The sequence below is a fragment of the Prionailurus bengalensis genome, chromosome C2, assembly GCF_016509475.1.
Source record: "Prionailurus bengalensis isolate Pbe53 chromosome C2, Fcat_Pben_1.1_paternal_pri, whole genome shotgun sequence".
In the NCBI taxonomy this organism is placed as follows: domain Eukaryota; kingdom Metazoa; phylum Chordata; class Mammalia; order Carnivora; family Felidae; genus Prionailurus; species Prionailurus bengalensis.
The window spans coordinates 121,868,622-121,883,062 of record NC_057350.1 but is presented as its reverse complement, the minus strand read 5'-3'; the positions used below and the strand labels follow the sequence as shown (position 1 = coordinate 121,883,062).

Below are 14,441 nucleotides of genomic sequence, written 5' to 3'. Positions count from 1 at the left end.
TAGTATAACTGAAATTTGCTAGAATAGAAATTAAATGTTTTTACAAAAAAAAATACACACACACACACACATATATGTAGGTGATGGATGTGTTAATTAACTAATGGGAGTAATCCTTTCACAACATATAGGTATATCAAATATTCAGGATGTATACTTTAAATGTCTTACAATTTTATTTGGTAATTATACTTCAATGAAGCTGAAAAAACAAAAGAACAAAATAATTTTCCTCAATCTTACAAAAACCTCACATATATGTAAATAACTAATCAAAATACAGCACAATTAAACCAATTGTCTGTTTTTGAATCATCATATAAATATTATATGAAAAGGAAGTACACAGAAAATTAAAATTTATTATAGAATGACATAAATGTTAAGTTTAATTTTAGGAAGAATAATGGTGTACATTAGAGTCATCTAGAAATCGTATTAAAAATGTAGATTCCTAACCCCATCCACAGATAACCTGACTCATTAATTTGAGTGTAGCAATAAATTTGTGCTTTTAACAAGCGTGTCAGGTGGTTTTCATGTAGGTGGCCTGCAGACCACACATTGAGGCAAAAATAGGAAAAATTTTCAGAAGCAGATCCAGATTACCAGCATCAAATAGACTTAAGGACCCTAATTATTTTTACCCCTCTACTTCTATTCCCCCCCCCAAAAAAATCTGTTTCACAAAACAGAACATTCCTGAAAGTAAACAATATAAATTTTTCTAAAATTAATAAATGTAGTGGCTCATAGATCAGGGCCCAAAAAAGTAGCCTTCTTCATATGGCTTCAAATTGTTTTTTTTCAAAAAATTTATTAATTTGGCTAGGAACTATAGTAGATGCTTTCACTTATATTAATAGTCCCAAGAATCCTGTGACAGTCTCAGGGCGGTGATTAGGATGCTGCCTAGCAAACACCTAGCAAGCAACGGTGCTTGCTTTTGACTTCAGGTAACAGAAACCCACTTTAAAGTGGTTTAAACCAAACGAAAAGGTACAGAGTAGCAGAAATCCAGAGGTATCGTAGATTTCAGGGTTGGTTAAGCCAGTATTTGAAGAATTTCATGTAGGACTGAGGTTTTTGTCCATCTCTGCTTTGCCATTTACAGTGCCAATTTCACCCAAAGCTGGTTTTCCACTTGGTTATAGGATAACTGCTGGTTGTGACAAAGGTTTCATCCTCTCATTCACATCCAAGAGGAGGGTTTCTGGTTTTCCATAGCTCTTCCAGAAAATAGCAAGGGCCTCACATTAAATTAAATTAGGCCCAAATTAAATCACTGTGCTAATAAGATGAGATTACTCTATTTGGTTCAGACTAGTGTTTTTGTTAATCTAAGGAGTCTTTTTAGACGTTCTCTTCCTAAATACTGCTCCCCATGAAATTTTAATGCCATAGATATTACTGTATGTTTATACATTTTATGCTTTATACATAAAAAAGAGTAAGTTTATTACCCTACCCCCAGAATGCATGGCCTAGACTAATTCAGGATCACCCTTGGAGCTGTGGATTGGGTCAGCTTTCCTTGAAGCACATGTCCATGTGAGGGAGGCATGGATGTGGGTTCTGTTAGGATGGAGAAAGTAGTAAGGAATGAATAAATTCTGGGTAAGCAAGCAACAGTGGCCACCATTCAAGCTGAGACACAGAACAAGTAATTTTTCTTTCAAGTACTGGTAAGTGGTAAAATCAATTGACCAGGATTTCTGATTTGAACTGCAGTAATCTATCCACTAGAATTCAGTTGTTCATTTTTAGTTCACCTTGGAGGTAACTTCAAAAATGGAGAGAATTTGGGGCGCCTGGGTGGCGCAGTCGGTTAAGCGTCCGACTTCAGCCAGGTCACGATCTCGCGGTCTGTGAGTTCGAGCCCCGCATCAGGCTCTGGGCTGATGGCTCAGAGCCTGGAGCCTGCTTCCGATTCTGTGTCTCCCTCTCTCTCTGCCCCTCCCCCGTTCATGCTCTCTCTCTCTCTCTGTCCCAAAAATAAATAAAAGTTGAAAAAAAAAAAAAATTAAAAAAAAAAAATGGAGAGAATCTTGGGCATTAGAGTCAGACAGTCATGGGCTCAGTTATTGGTTTTGTACTTACTGGTTGTGTAAACAAGTCACTTGAGCTCTGTGAACTACATTTAATTCCTCTCTAAGAGAGATTATAATTTCTTTATTATCAGGCTGTTAGGAGAATTAAACAAGCTGAACATGTAAAGCAAGAAGAATAATGCCTTTGTAAATGTTAGTTCCTTTCCACGACTATTTTCAGTTTTGTTTCTGAATTTTAAGTGAAGGTTTAGGAATTCATGGTCTAAGACATATATATTACTAGAACTTGCAAAACTATTAATTTAAAATTCATCTCCTATTCCCTTTCAAAAGTTGTTTATTTTTTGCAGAATGGATACTGTAGTTAGCATACTTTAGGAACTGTCACATCTGCAAGCCTTGTTTGGATATGGTGACAACTCTACATGTAAGCTCTGTAAAGACTGAAGGAAAAGCATATTTTAAATGGTTTATGATGTGTGCTGTTTGCAGAAAAGCCGAACGTTCAGTATAAAGAAAATTTATGTTGCTCTCAGTTATATGGTTATGACCTGGTCTGCCATTTATGAAAATTAAAAGTAAGATGTTTATGAATGTTCATCAATTCTTTATTTTCTAGGACAAATCTATCAGCACAAGCTTACCTGTCCTAGACTTAATAGATGCCATCGCACCAAATGCAGTTCGTCAAGAAATGATCAAGAGAGAAGACTTATCTGAAGAGGACAAGCTAAACAATGCTAAGTAAGCCTTTTATGGTTGGTTGGTTGGCTTGTGTGTTTGTTTATTTAGTTAGTTATTAGTTTGAGAGAGGGGGGCGGGTAGAGGGACAGGGGCCAAGGGAGAGAGAGAATCCCAAGCAGGCTTTGCGCTGATCATGGACCCTGATGTTGGGGCTCAATCCCATGATCTTGGGATTGTGACCTGAGCCGAAATCAAGATTTGGGCACTGATCCAACTGATCCACCCAGGCGCCCTGCCTTTTATGGTTTAACACAGTGGCTCTTTAATTTCTTAAATCCTTACACATAAGGTTACTATGTCTTTATAACATTTTTAAGTACAACTTAAATGGGGAATATGATTAAAGACTTTCAAACTTAACTTTCTTGTAAAGTTAATCTTATCAAAATATTTCATTCTTTTATTAACATATATTAAGTGAGAAAATAGTAGATAACAAATACTAAGATATTTTTCTTGTCGTTTGAAGATACGCCATTTCAGTTGCTCGAAAGATTGGTGCCCGGATATATGCCTTACCTGATGACCTCGTAGAAGTGAAACCAAAGATGGTTATGACTGTGTTTGCATGCTTAATGGGAAAAGGACTGAATAGAATAAAATAATGAGAAACATTTAATATGATTTTCTGCCACATTAAACACATTGAATGCCTCACAGTTTACAGATTTCTGAAATGTAGTGGGTATAAAACCAGAGATTATTTGTATGCTTAAAATAGTTGTATAATTCATTAATGAATTAAATATCTTGTTTCTACTGGTTAGAATCTGTCGAACTTTTTGGATAACACAGTTAATTTACCAGTAGATACTGATATGTTCATTATCAAGTCGATATTTCATAATTAAATTATTTTCATTTCCTGAAAGTCTTATTAAAAGCAAGACTAATTCATTGTTTTTCATGGTTCAAAAAGATCAATACAAAAATTTTTTGCAGGTCCTGCTGTGTTTTGATTTGTGTGTGGATGCGTGTGTGTGTGTGTTAATTTTGATCATAAATGTATTCAAAGTCATAATCCAGTTTATTTTATTTTTTCCTCCAACTATATGAACCTTAACTTTTCTGTAAATTTCTATATGGTCTCAAATTTTTAAGTGACAAGTATTGTTCATTAACATTAAACTTTTTTATATATGAGAACTAACTCTTGAAGAAACCCCAAAGTACATTCTCTTGTATAAGTAGCAGGAGCTTTTTACTTAAAACTTAATTTTAATTGTAGATACTACATATGCTAGTTTGGTAATAGAACTTTAACTATGACATGCAGCATATATGTTGGTAGATTGTTATTACAGAAAGATCTGTGTACATATGTATTTTTTGCATCTGAATTACCCAGGTTTTCTTAAATGGTATATAAAACTAGTCAGTCAGCCAACCATTAAGTGTTTATTGTAGTCTCACGATGTGTGTAACACTTGTCATTATGTAGATATCTGGTACATGAAGATTTCTTTTAGAAATAATCATTTTGGATGTGCATATATTTTCCAACTGACTTCTTCCACATATTTATAGCAAAAAATTGGCTAGAACATCTCAAGACATGTTGACACTATACTGTTAGCTTCATATTACACATGTTAATTTTGATCTATAGGAAGCCCTAATTTAGAATATGCCCACTGAATATCTTTAGTAGAAAGTAACACAAAGCTAATATTGAACATAGAGTATTTTCAAATGTTTTTTCCACAGCCTCCTACAAATTGGCAGTGTTTGGTTACTGCTTGTGTTACTTGGGAACAACTAACCTTCAGACCTATTTTTGTGTGAATTTTTATCAGTAGACAGATTCTGCTGCTAAAAATTGAATTCAGAAATCTATTTTCTCCATCTTCCACTGTTAGTGTAAGTGAGCAATACTGCTTTGCAACAGAAATGCTGTCACTTTGTCTCAGTGTGAATGAGTAGTCTAAATCCCTCTTCTACCATTGAAAACCATACATGTTGGTAAGAGTGAGACTACTCATGTGTTTAGAATAGAATTTTTTAAATGAAATCAACAAGTGGAACTTTGAAATATATTCTACAAAAGAGATTTCCTTTCCTTTTATATTTTAGTGATTGTTTTCTTACATGAAGATTAAGATATGTTCTTGCTCTAAGAAATTAATTAATGTTTTCCCTTTTGATTTTTTTCACCATTATATTTACTAAGTTATCTGATTTACATGAAATTTGGCACTTTAGAGTGTTCTTTTTCTCCTAAAATAATAAAAATTCTGTGTATGTACAAATGTGTCAGTGTTTATTTCATTTAAAGAATATACAACCTTGAAAATTAATCTATCATAAGTTTATTTTCAAGAAAAGAAAATAACTTTTTTTAATTAGTAAAATAAAATTTGTATTAGATTTTTTGGGGGGAATGAAGGTGGTTCTCTGTTTTGTTTTTGTTTTTGTTTTTTCTTACCAAATCATACTGCCTTCTGGTTCTTTAATATGAAGTTTTTTAGTAAAGAAAACTGCATTATTACTACAATTTAGTTTGTACTAAAATAATTTGAGGTAACCAGTTCATTAATATACATTTGTTATGAATCAGGTAAAATGCTAGAAATATGGGGATTCAGCTGAGAAAAATATAGACAGTTTCCTGACTTCATAAATCTTGCATCCGAGTGGAGAGAGATAATAAATAGGAATTTTAGGTAGTGATAAAATGCAGTAGGGGAAATAAAATAGTAATGTGATAGAGACTGACTTGGGAACGGGGGTGAAGACTTTTAGTTTGGATGCTCAAGAATGGTCTCTGTAAGGATGTGATATTCAGACTGAAATAGGAATGAGGAGGAGATAGGTGATACATGTTCAGCAGAGGGAACAAAATACAAAGGCTCTGAGCCAGGAAAAGTCGTAGGCATTTAAGGAAAAGAAATAGGTAAATATGGCCTAAGAGGAGTGAGGGAGAGGCACAGAGTTTGGAGACGTAGATAGGATCTGTCCTACTTTTAAGACCAGCTCTGAATCTGGATTTTTCTCTTCTCCAACTGAAGTTGTTGGCTCTTCTTTTGTACCTGCAGGTTGTTGAATTGCTGTAAGTAATGTGTTGCTTCTGAATCTTACACGCCATTGTTCCCCATAACTCTGTTATTGATCTTACTATCACCAATGCACAATAAACTCATCATATAGGGGATGTTAAAATACTCCAATTTATGCTGCATAAAATATGTACCAGCGAGGCAAGAGAGAAAAATATGCTGCATCTGAGATGATTCAAAAAGTTTTCTAAAGAACAGAATGCATTTGCAATACTGGCTTACTTTGAAAAAGGAAAAATCCTCGAATACTTTGCCTCCTAGGATTATCTATGAACATACGGTGGAATTCCTCTGAATCTAAGAAACTAATCCAGCTGCTGTGAGAGTTCTTATGGATGAGAAATCACAAACCCAGAAGCTTGAAAAGACCAGATTAAAATTTTTTTTATACTTTTGAACCATCTGAATTTTTACCCTCCAACACTCTGGAACTTTTGGATGGATCAGGGTTAGAGTTGTTCTGCTAGTGAGTAAAAATTTTACTAGACTATGAAGACTGTAACTACATATATAAACAAAATGTGTAAGTAAGCACATATATATAAACCCACATGTGTATTTCTGTGTTCAGTGGCCACAAATTAACACTGAAAAATTTTGATATTCCACCAAATATACAAACTTGGAAACGGTATAGAATGAGGGAGATTTGCGATAGAGACAAGCTAAAATGATTCAATAGATAATCGGCCATTTTGGAGTAAACACATGACAATGTTTGGAAAGGTGGCCAATCTTGTCATCTACCTAGGGCCTCTTAGAGAAGATCTAAATAAGACTTTGAATGGTAAGAAAGATTTATATTTAGAAAATTTGGTAGTGTTGACAAGAACAGATATAGAGCAAATCAACCTGAATAGAATAGGAAGTACTTCCCTCAAATAGAAGATATTCTGAAGTAAATTTATGTATTGGCTTTAAAAACCTAAAGCACCAAGGGCACAATTTTGATTTTTGTATAGTTGTTGTGAGAAGCAATAAGAATTATTCAAGAGATATAATTTCTGGTTTTACCCCCTAGTTTTAAAGGTGACAAAATCTACTTTTTCAAAGCAGTTTAAGACGAATTTTTAATGTTTATTTTTGAGAGACACAGAGAGAGAGAGAGAGAGAGAGAGAGATGGGGGGCGGGGAGTAGAACGAGTGGGGGAGGGACAGAGAGAGAGAGAGAGAAAGGGAGACATAGAATCCGAAGCAGGCTGGGCGCTGTCACCCCAAAGCCAGACTTGGGGCTCAAACCCACCAACAGTGAGATCATGATCTCATGACCTAGGCGGAAGTCAGACGCTCAACGATTAACAGACAGCTACCCAGGCGCCCCCCCCCCCCCCGCCCCCAGCCTCGAATCTGCTTTAAATATGTTTGCTTTAAAAATAATTATTCAGGTAGGTAGTACTTCAGTTAGCGCTTCAGTCAGCTTTTGCTCACCACACATTTATAAAATCAAATTTATAAATGTGAAGACAAACCTCTGGAAGGACTGTAATTAGAGTAGATCCTAAAAATATGCTTATCCAATGGTTACGTGTTGGTACACGTGAATTACATGTGAATAAAGGTATACCATCAGGAATGTTATGCCAATTTTATATCACAGACAAGTTGTTAAAAAATAGTCTAGAAATGAGTATAGCTAGCCCAAACACACAGACAAGGTCAAGTCCGGTGGCGTGGCCAGGCAGAGGCCCCAAACACGAAATATTCAGACAATTCCATAGGTGGGGTCGACTAAACGTTAAGTCGTCAGAGGCTCAATTAACCATACCCATGCGTATTTATGCGCAGCAGGAGACGGTAAATTACCTCAAATCAGAAACCCAGGTGTGGGGAGGACGCACTGGGGTCTTCGCCTTTTCCTTAGCAATTAGAAGCCTTCAGAGGCCGCAGCTGACAGACGAGGAACGGGGGGCGGGACGCAACAGACCCCGCCCCCACAACAGGCCCCGCCCACCACCGAAAAGGCCCCGTTGTCGTCGCTATAGCGGAGCGGAAGATGACGTGAGGAGAGTCGCGAACATCTCCAGGCGCAGCTGGGCTGGCGGTTCCCACATCCCGGGAGCCCGACGTGCGCAGAATCGCTCTAGGAGCTCCTTTCCCACAGATCTCCCATCCTCCTCCCGGGCCGGGCCGCCCCCCGCGCGGCCCCTGCGGCTCCTGGCACGGCCCCGCGCTCGGCTGCCGCCCTGGCGCGCGCCACTCTGTCGTCCCCGGAGGGGCGCGGACCGGCTCGGCCCGGGCGCCGGAGGCTGGGGAGGGGGCGCTGGCCCAGGGGCCGCGCATGCGCCGCCACCAATCTGGGGCTGTCGGTGGAGGGCGAGTGCTGGTTTCGAGGGGAGGCGACGCCCTTTGGGGCCAACGGGCCGCGCGCTGAGGCGGCTGTGGGAACGACTCATCCCTTTTCCAGCCCTGGGGCGGGGCTGGGGTCGGGGTCGGGGCTGGTGGGGGCCCCGCCTCCGTCTCCTGGCCTGCCCCCTTCATGGGCCGCGATGATGGCGTCCCTGTACCCGAGCACGGACCTCTCGGGCGCTTCCTCCTCCTCCCTACCTTCCTCCCCATCCTCCTCTTCGTCGCCGAACGAAGTGATGGCGCTGAAGGATGTGCGGGAGGTGAAGGAGGAGAACACCCTGAATGAGAAGCTTTTCTTGCTGGCGTGCGACAAGGGTGAGAGCTAGGCCCCTTTCTCCACTTCAGGGCGCCCCTGCCCTGCACACCCTTCGCCCTCTCCCCAGCCTCACTTTGGGGCACTCTTTCCTCACGCGCCGAGCGTCTGTACCCGCCGCGTCCGTTGTCTCGCCCGGGCCGCCCAGCGCCGCCTCTGAGAGTGGAGCTGGCGGGCGGGAGCAGCCGGCGAGCAGCCCTCCCAGCCCCGCACCTGGGGCGGCGGTTCTGGCCGTGGCCTCCCTTTGTGGGGTTCCGTATTTAGCTAGCGATGTGGGAACCCAGACCCTCGGGTTTTAGCCCCCGCCTCTGCTACTAACCCCCTGAATGACTTGGTCTCCCTCTCGGGGCTTCTGTTCTTTCTCTCTGGAAGCCCAGAGGGTTTGTCTAGTTTTGGATCTTCTAGTCCGAAAATTCCATGACCTTGTTTAAGGTTCCTCATGTTTATGGGCTCTCAGCCATACTTGTATTATTGAGCTTCAGCCACCTAGTGCCTTGGTGTTCATTGACTGTTGAATGGCATTCGGTATGTCAATATCCTAGGGGGAGATAAAGACAGGCGTGGAGAAATTATGCCTTAGTGCCAAACTTTTTTTTTAATTTACGGAACTTTGTTCGTGCTTTTCATTGGAGAAGAAAGTTTATTGCTCCTGAGTCGTCTTCGGGGAAAAAAATGGTAGTGCAAAACAATTACAGGGCAAAAATGTGAAATATATTTAATGAGTTTTCTTTAAAAAGAAAGTAAAAACCTAGAAATCAATTGTTTTTATGGCCATAACAAAATCTCTTCATTTAAGCATGCTTTCTGTTGGTACGTATAATAATAGGAATGGGAAATTGCCCTAAGACAGCCTTTATTTCCTACATGTAAGAAAGAGCTGTGATTTTTCTCTTTCTAAATTTATTAAGTTGCCTTACAATGGCCATGCTCACTTAGGCACACTGTTTAGGATCATGCACACTTCCAAAACATAAACCCAAAGAGCAGCTTACACTGTGAAAGGATTAACTACAGAGGATTTTTTTTTTTTTTTGGTCTGTGTGTATGAGCATGTTTTTAATAAATCACAGCCTCTCTAACCTCTTGCCACTTTTGAAATAGGATTTTATTTACACAACTTTTTGAAAACACATTGACATGTAAACAAAGTCTACCTATGTGTGTTGTCAGACACTTTTACGTTCTTATGTAATAGTATTAAATTAGGAAAGCCTTTGTTAAAGTCCACCATGGACACAGCTTTGAATAGTCTTGGAAATGTAGAGAAACATAGGATATATGTTTATAACCTCACAAAAGTCATTGTCGATTATGTAAAGTTACTTAGTATTACTGAAGTGGGTTATCTGAGTTCTCTTCCCTCAAGGATTCTCCGAGAGGGGAAGGGACAAGATTGTGTTATACTAGAATGAGTAAGTGGCTGCTGCATCTACCCCAGCTTACTGAGCTGTGGTTATTTTAAAGCAAGCAAAGTATGTCAAGAAAGGGCATTTAATGTTGCTGTCAAATTGAGGACAGAGGAATGCCATATGTGGTTGGAGTAAGTACTTATATGTATATTTAGAATTATTGCATGGTATACCTCAAATTAAAGTTTTAATATGTAATAGTTTTGAAGCCTATCTAGTAGTGTCAGTTGAAATAGCTTCCAATTCTTTGTCAGTTTCCCATTTTGTAAAATCATTAAGATTCTTGGGAGAGGTTTGGATTTTTGGGGCTGGGGTGAAAAGTAAATAAGCATGCTTTTTTTTTTCCCCCTCTATAATAGAGACAAAAAAAATTTTTTTTTGCTTATCCCAAGCAGGCTCCATGCTATCAGCACAGAGCCCGATGCCAGGCTTGATCCCAGGAACTGTGAGACATGACCTGAGCTAAAATCAAGAGTCTGCTGCTTAACCAACTGAGCCACCCAGGCACTCCTAGAATTTTTTTAAATGAGTGCAATTAAATAGGTATTTTCTGTTTCAGGTGTGTTAAATTCTTGGCTTAGATTTGGAAAAAATGGCTTAAATTACATTTATTTATGGTATGTTTACATTGGAAAAATAAATTGGAGTTATAGCAGTACTTTTTTGTTTACATGTTTGTATTCACTAATAGTGTTAAACTTTTAGTGTACCTGAACCAAATCTAAAAGTGAGAAGTTTGCTGAAGTAGCTATAGCTTCCACTGTTGGAGCTTTCACCAAATCAAATGGCAAACATTTACTAAAACAGCCATTAGGGTAGATTGCATATACTTTTCAAAGATGATTTCATTTCATCCTGACAACCCCATTAGCCAAATCTGTTGTTATACCTATTTTACAAATGAGGAAAATGAGGCTTAGCAGTGTTTTAAAATCACTTTGCCCAAGGTTACATTAGCTAGGAAATGGTAGAATTGAGATCTATATTGAGCCTCTGCTCTTAGCCACTGTGTTACATTAATCTAGTTGTAGCTGAATGAATGAAAATAATTCATATTAGAGAAGACATCTAAATTTGGACTTGTTAGTTAATGATTAAACTTGCTCTCTTATGAATGTTTTATAAACCTTGTTTCTGTGGATTCTATTTATCCAATAAAAGTAAAAAGCTTTAATAGCACTAGAACAGATCCATTGTGGAATATCTATATTTATCTTCCTTTTCATTTAGCAATCCTACTCTACATGTACAAAATGATTATAATATATTCCACTTAGGGAGAATTCCTAAAAGATAAAGTGGTCATTGTGTATGTTAGTGGGTGGGTGGCTTTTTGAAAGGTCTGTACAGATTGAAGAGCAAAGAAAAAACGTAGGAAAGAAAAAGATTTTATGTTTGATTTTATAGTTTGTATAGCTGGCTTTTATGTAAATGAGCTCAATAGATACAGGCAAGTGCTGATCAGGTAGTGGCTACTTAATAGTGGCTGTTATTTATCTTGAAAGTAGGTCAGAAGCATGTATCATTGGTTCTTTGTGTAAAATTTAGAAGAAAAAGTCAAAGTTCCTGTACCAGTGACATCAAGTTAAGTCTGTTCTCACCCTCCCCCCCCCCACCCCGTCCCTAGTAAAATTCTCAGCAAGCACACTCATATTCTTTATAGACAGAATGCTGCAACTCAGGTGAAAGTTAATTGAAACAAGGGCTGGCTATTTTATGAAATATTAAGCAAGATTCTTATCACCTGCCCCTTTCCTCGCTCTTTGAGAGTTAATGTGATAATGAGCCACTTTTATTTGTGGAGCCTGTGGTTTACTCAGGCCTGCTGGCTGGAGAAAGGGTTAATTTGTTTAGGCCCTTTTAACGCAACTGGAGAGGATGGTAGCTTTTAGTATGCATTCATGAGCTAAGCATGTATTAACCCTTTAATGTGCTGACGATCACTTCTTGTGCAGAAAAATGGAGTGATGAAAAGACCTTGGTCTGGATTCATTCCCTGTCAGCTTCCCATGAAGGGTATTTTCAGGAAATTCTACGTGCAATTAATGAGTCAGGATGCCCTTGAGATTTCAGTATGGGGGCACAGGAGGGATGGAGAGAGCTGTCCTTGGGCTCAATCTAAAGTCTTGGGTCACCTTTGTGATAGGATTTTGCTGCATTGTGTGGGAGGGCGCCTTGATGACTGAATGCTTACATGAACTTTGCATACGTTTGGGCTAAGCCTGCTTTTAAGATGGGTGACATTTTTGGGAGAAGTAATACCAAGCTGCCGTATTAATAACACCTTAATATATTTAATGGGGCTTTTTTTTTTTTAGCTATTTGATGTAAAATAAATTTTATATAAACTCATAAAGGATATAAACTAAAGTTTTATTCAACTTGCAGCATCACTGTGAATTGGGTCTCAAGTCATGTACCAGACTCTCATTACAAAGTAAACATTGCTTCTAATTGTTTTTCTAATGGATTCAAGAATATACTGTTAATAATTCTTAATTTATCAACTCACTATAAAAAAATGTATCACCTTCTATGCTGTATAATTTTTTCCTATAGCAGATTGAATCTTTTTTGCCAGATGATATTCATTATCATTAATAGTCTTCATTAACAGTCATAAATGGCTAAGAAATCACAGTAATTTCTTTTTTAAAATATTCAAACATACCATATATATGAGTATCTTTAATTTTGAAGGTTTCACTTATAACAATATGATTACAACTCATGGGGGGCATCTATGATAAATAGTGGGGTTTGCACATTTGGGTAAAACTACATTTTTTTAATAAGTTTATTTTTAGAGAGAAAGAGAAAGAGAGTGCATGTGCACGTGCCTGAGCGGTAGAGGGGCAGAGAGAGGGAGAGAGAATCCCAAGCAGGCTCTTCACTGTCAGCATAGAGCCCGACTTGTGGCTCGAGCCCACGAACCATGACCATGAGATCATGACCTGAGCAGAAGTTGGGTGCTTAACTGAATGAGCCACCCAGGTGCTTCTGGGGAAAACTACATTTTTAAGTCATCTCCACTGTAAAAGTCTTGTGGGTATTTTATTTTTTTAAGATCTGGTTCAAGCTAATTTGAAGTTTGCTCTAGAGTTAACATTTTAATCGGTGTTGTCACTATTTGTATTTATAGATTCAGTAACTGAATTTGATCATGTCTTTGTATTTTTTTACTTCGTCATTTTTTTCCTTTTAATAAAATCTTTTAAGTGTCTTCAGTTAATAGTTCAATTTCAATGCTGCTGTTGAGGGGCGCCTGGATGGCTCAGTCAGTTGAGTGTCCAGCTTCGGCTCAGGTCATGATCTCACACTTCGTGAATTCGAGCCCCACATCAGGCTCTGTGCTGACAGCTCAGAGCCTGGAGCCTGCTTCAGATTCTGTGTCTCCCTCTCTCTCTGCTTCTCCCCTGCTCACACGGTGTCTCACTCTCTCAAAAATAAATAAAGATTAAAAAAAAATTTAAAAGAATGCTGTGGTTGACACACTCAAAAAGTTTGTTACAGAAACTTGGTTTCAATAGCTTTACAATTTTTTTTTGACTGATAAATTCTCCCATACTCCACAACTAACTGAAAATTTGGATACTATAAAATTAAACTAAACTGAGCAACATTAATGCTCCCATTTTAGTGATACTGAAATTTACTGTCATATGCCTGAAAATAAAATGAGGTGCTAATGAAGAAAAAAATGGAATCACCTATTCTTAATTGATATTGTAATTTTTCTCCACTGTCTTTCTTAAGAGTTTAAGTTGGCCAAGGTGAATTTGTTGCTAAGGATTTATGAATTGCTCTGGTATTTATATACTATTTAATTTTTATTTATTTATTTATATTTATTTTTTTATATATAATTTATTGTCACATTGGTTTCCATACAACATCCAGTGCTTATCCCAACAAGTGCTCTCCTCAATGCTGATCACCCACTTTCCCCTCTCCCCCACCTCGCCATCAACCCTCAGATTGTTCTCATTCCTTAAGAGTCTCTTATGGTTTGCTTCCCTCCCTCTGGGTACCTTTTTTTTTCCCCTCCCTCACCCCCATGGTCTTCTGTTAAGTTTCTCAAGATCCACATATGAGTGAAAGCATACGATATCTGTCTTTGTCTGACTGACTTATTTCACTTAGCATAATACCTTCCAGTTCCATCCACATTCCTGCAAATGGCCAGATTTCATTCTTTCTCATTGCCAAATAACATTCCATTGTATATATAAACCACATCTTCTTTATCCATTCATCAGTTGATGGATATTTAGGCTCTTACCATAATTTGGCTATTGTTAAAAGTGCTGCTATACACATTGGGGTATGTGCGCCCCTGTGCATCAGCAGTCCTGTATCCCTTGGGTAAATTCCCAGCAGTACTATTGCTGGGTCATGAGGTAGTTCTGTTTTTAATTTTTGAGGAACCTCTGTACTGTTTCCCAGAGTGGCTGCACCAGCTTGCATTCCCACCAGCAATGCAAAAGAGATCCTCTTTCTCCTTATCTTCGCCAACATCTCT

At 38.4% G+C, this 14,441-nt stretch overlaps 2 protein-coding genes across 8 annotated transcripts in view; both read left to right on the top strand.

Annotated features, from left to right (window-relative positions):
- PLS1 (plastin 1) overlaps positions 1–3,739 on the top strand; it is a 108,564-nt gene extending 104,825 nt beyond the window's left edge. The window contains exons 15-16 of the mRNA XM_043595226.1: positions 2,671–2,795; positions 3,265–3,739. Coding sequence (XP_043451161.1) covers positions 2,671–2,795; positions 3,265–3,400 — 261 coding nt within the window. The 3' untranslated portion in view covers positions 3,401–3,739. The remainder of the gene's footprint in view (positions 1–2,670; positions 2,796–3,264) is intronic.
- A 4,348-nt stretch (positions 3,740–8,087) lies between these two features.
- Positions 8,088–14,441, top strand: part of TRPC1 (transient receptor potential cation channel subfamily C member 1) — a 66,033-nt gene continuing 59,679 nt past the window's right edge. For 2 of the 7 annotated variants that reach the window (XM_043595222.1, XM_043595219.1), the window contains exon 1: positions 8,088–8,512. In XM_043595222.1, the coding sequence (XP_043451157.1) occupies positions 8,338–8,512 (175 nt within the window). In that variant the 5' untranslated portion in view covers positions 8,088–8,337. The remainder of the gene's footprint in view (positions 8,513–14,441) is intronic. The other 5 variants (XM_043595218.1, XM_043595224.1, XM_043595223.1 and 2 more) reach the window with 4 other exon arrangements.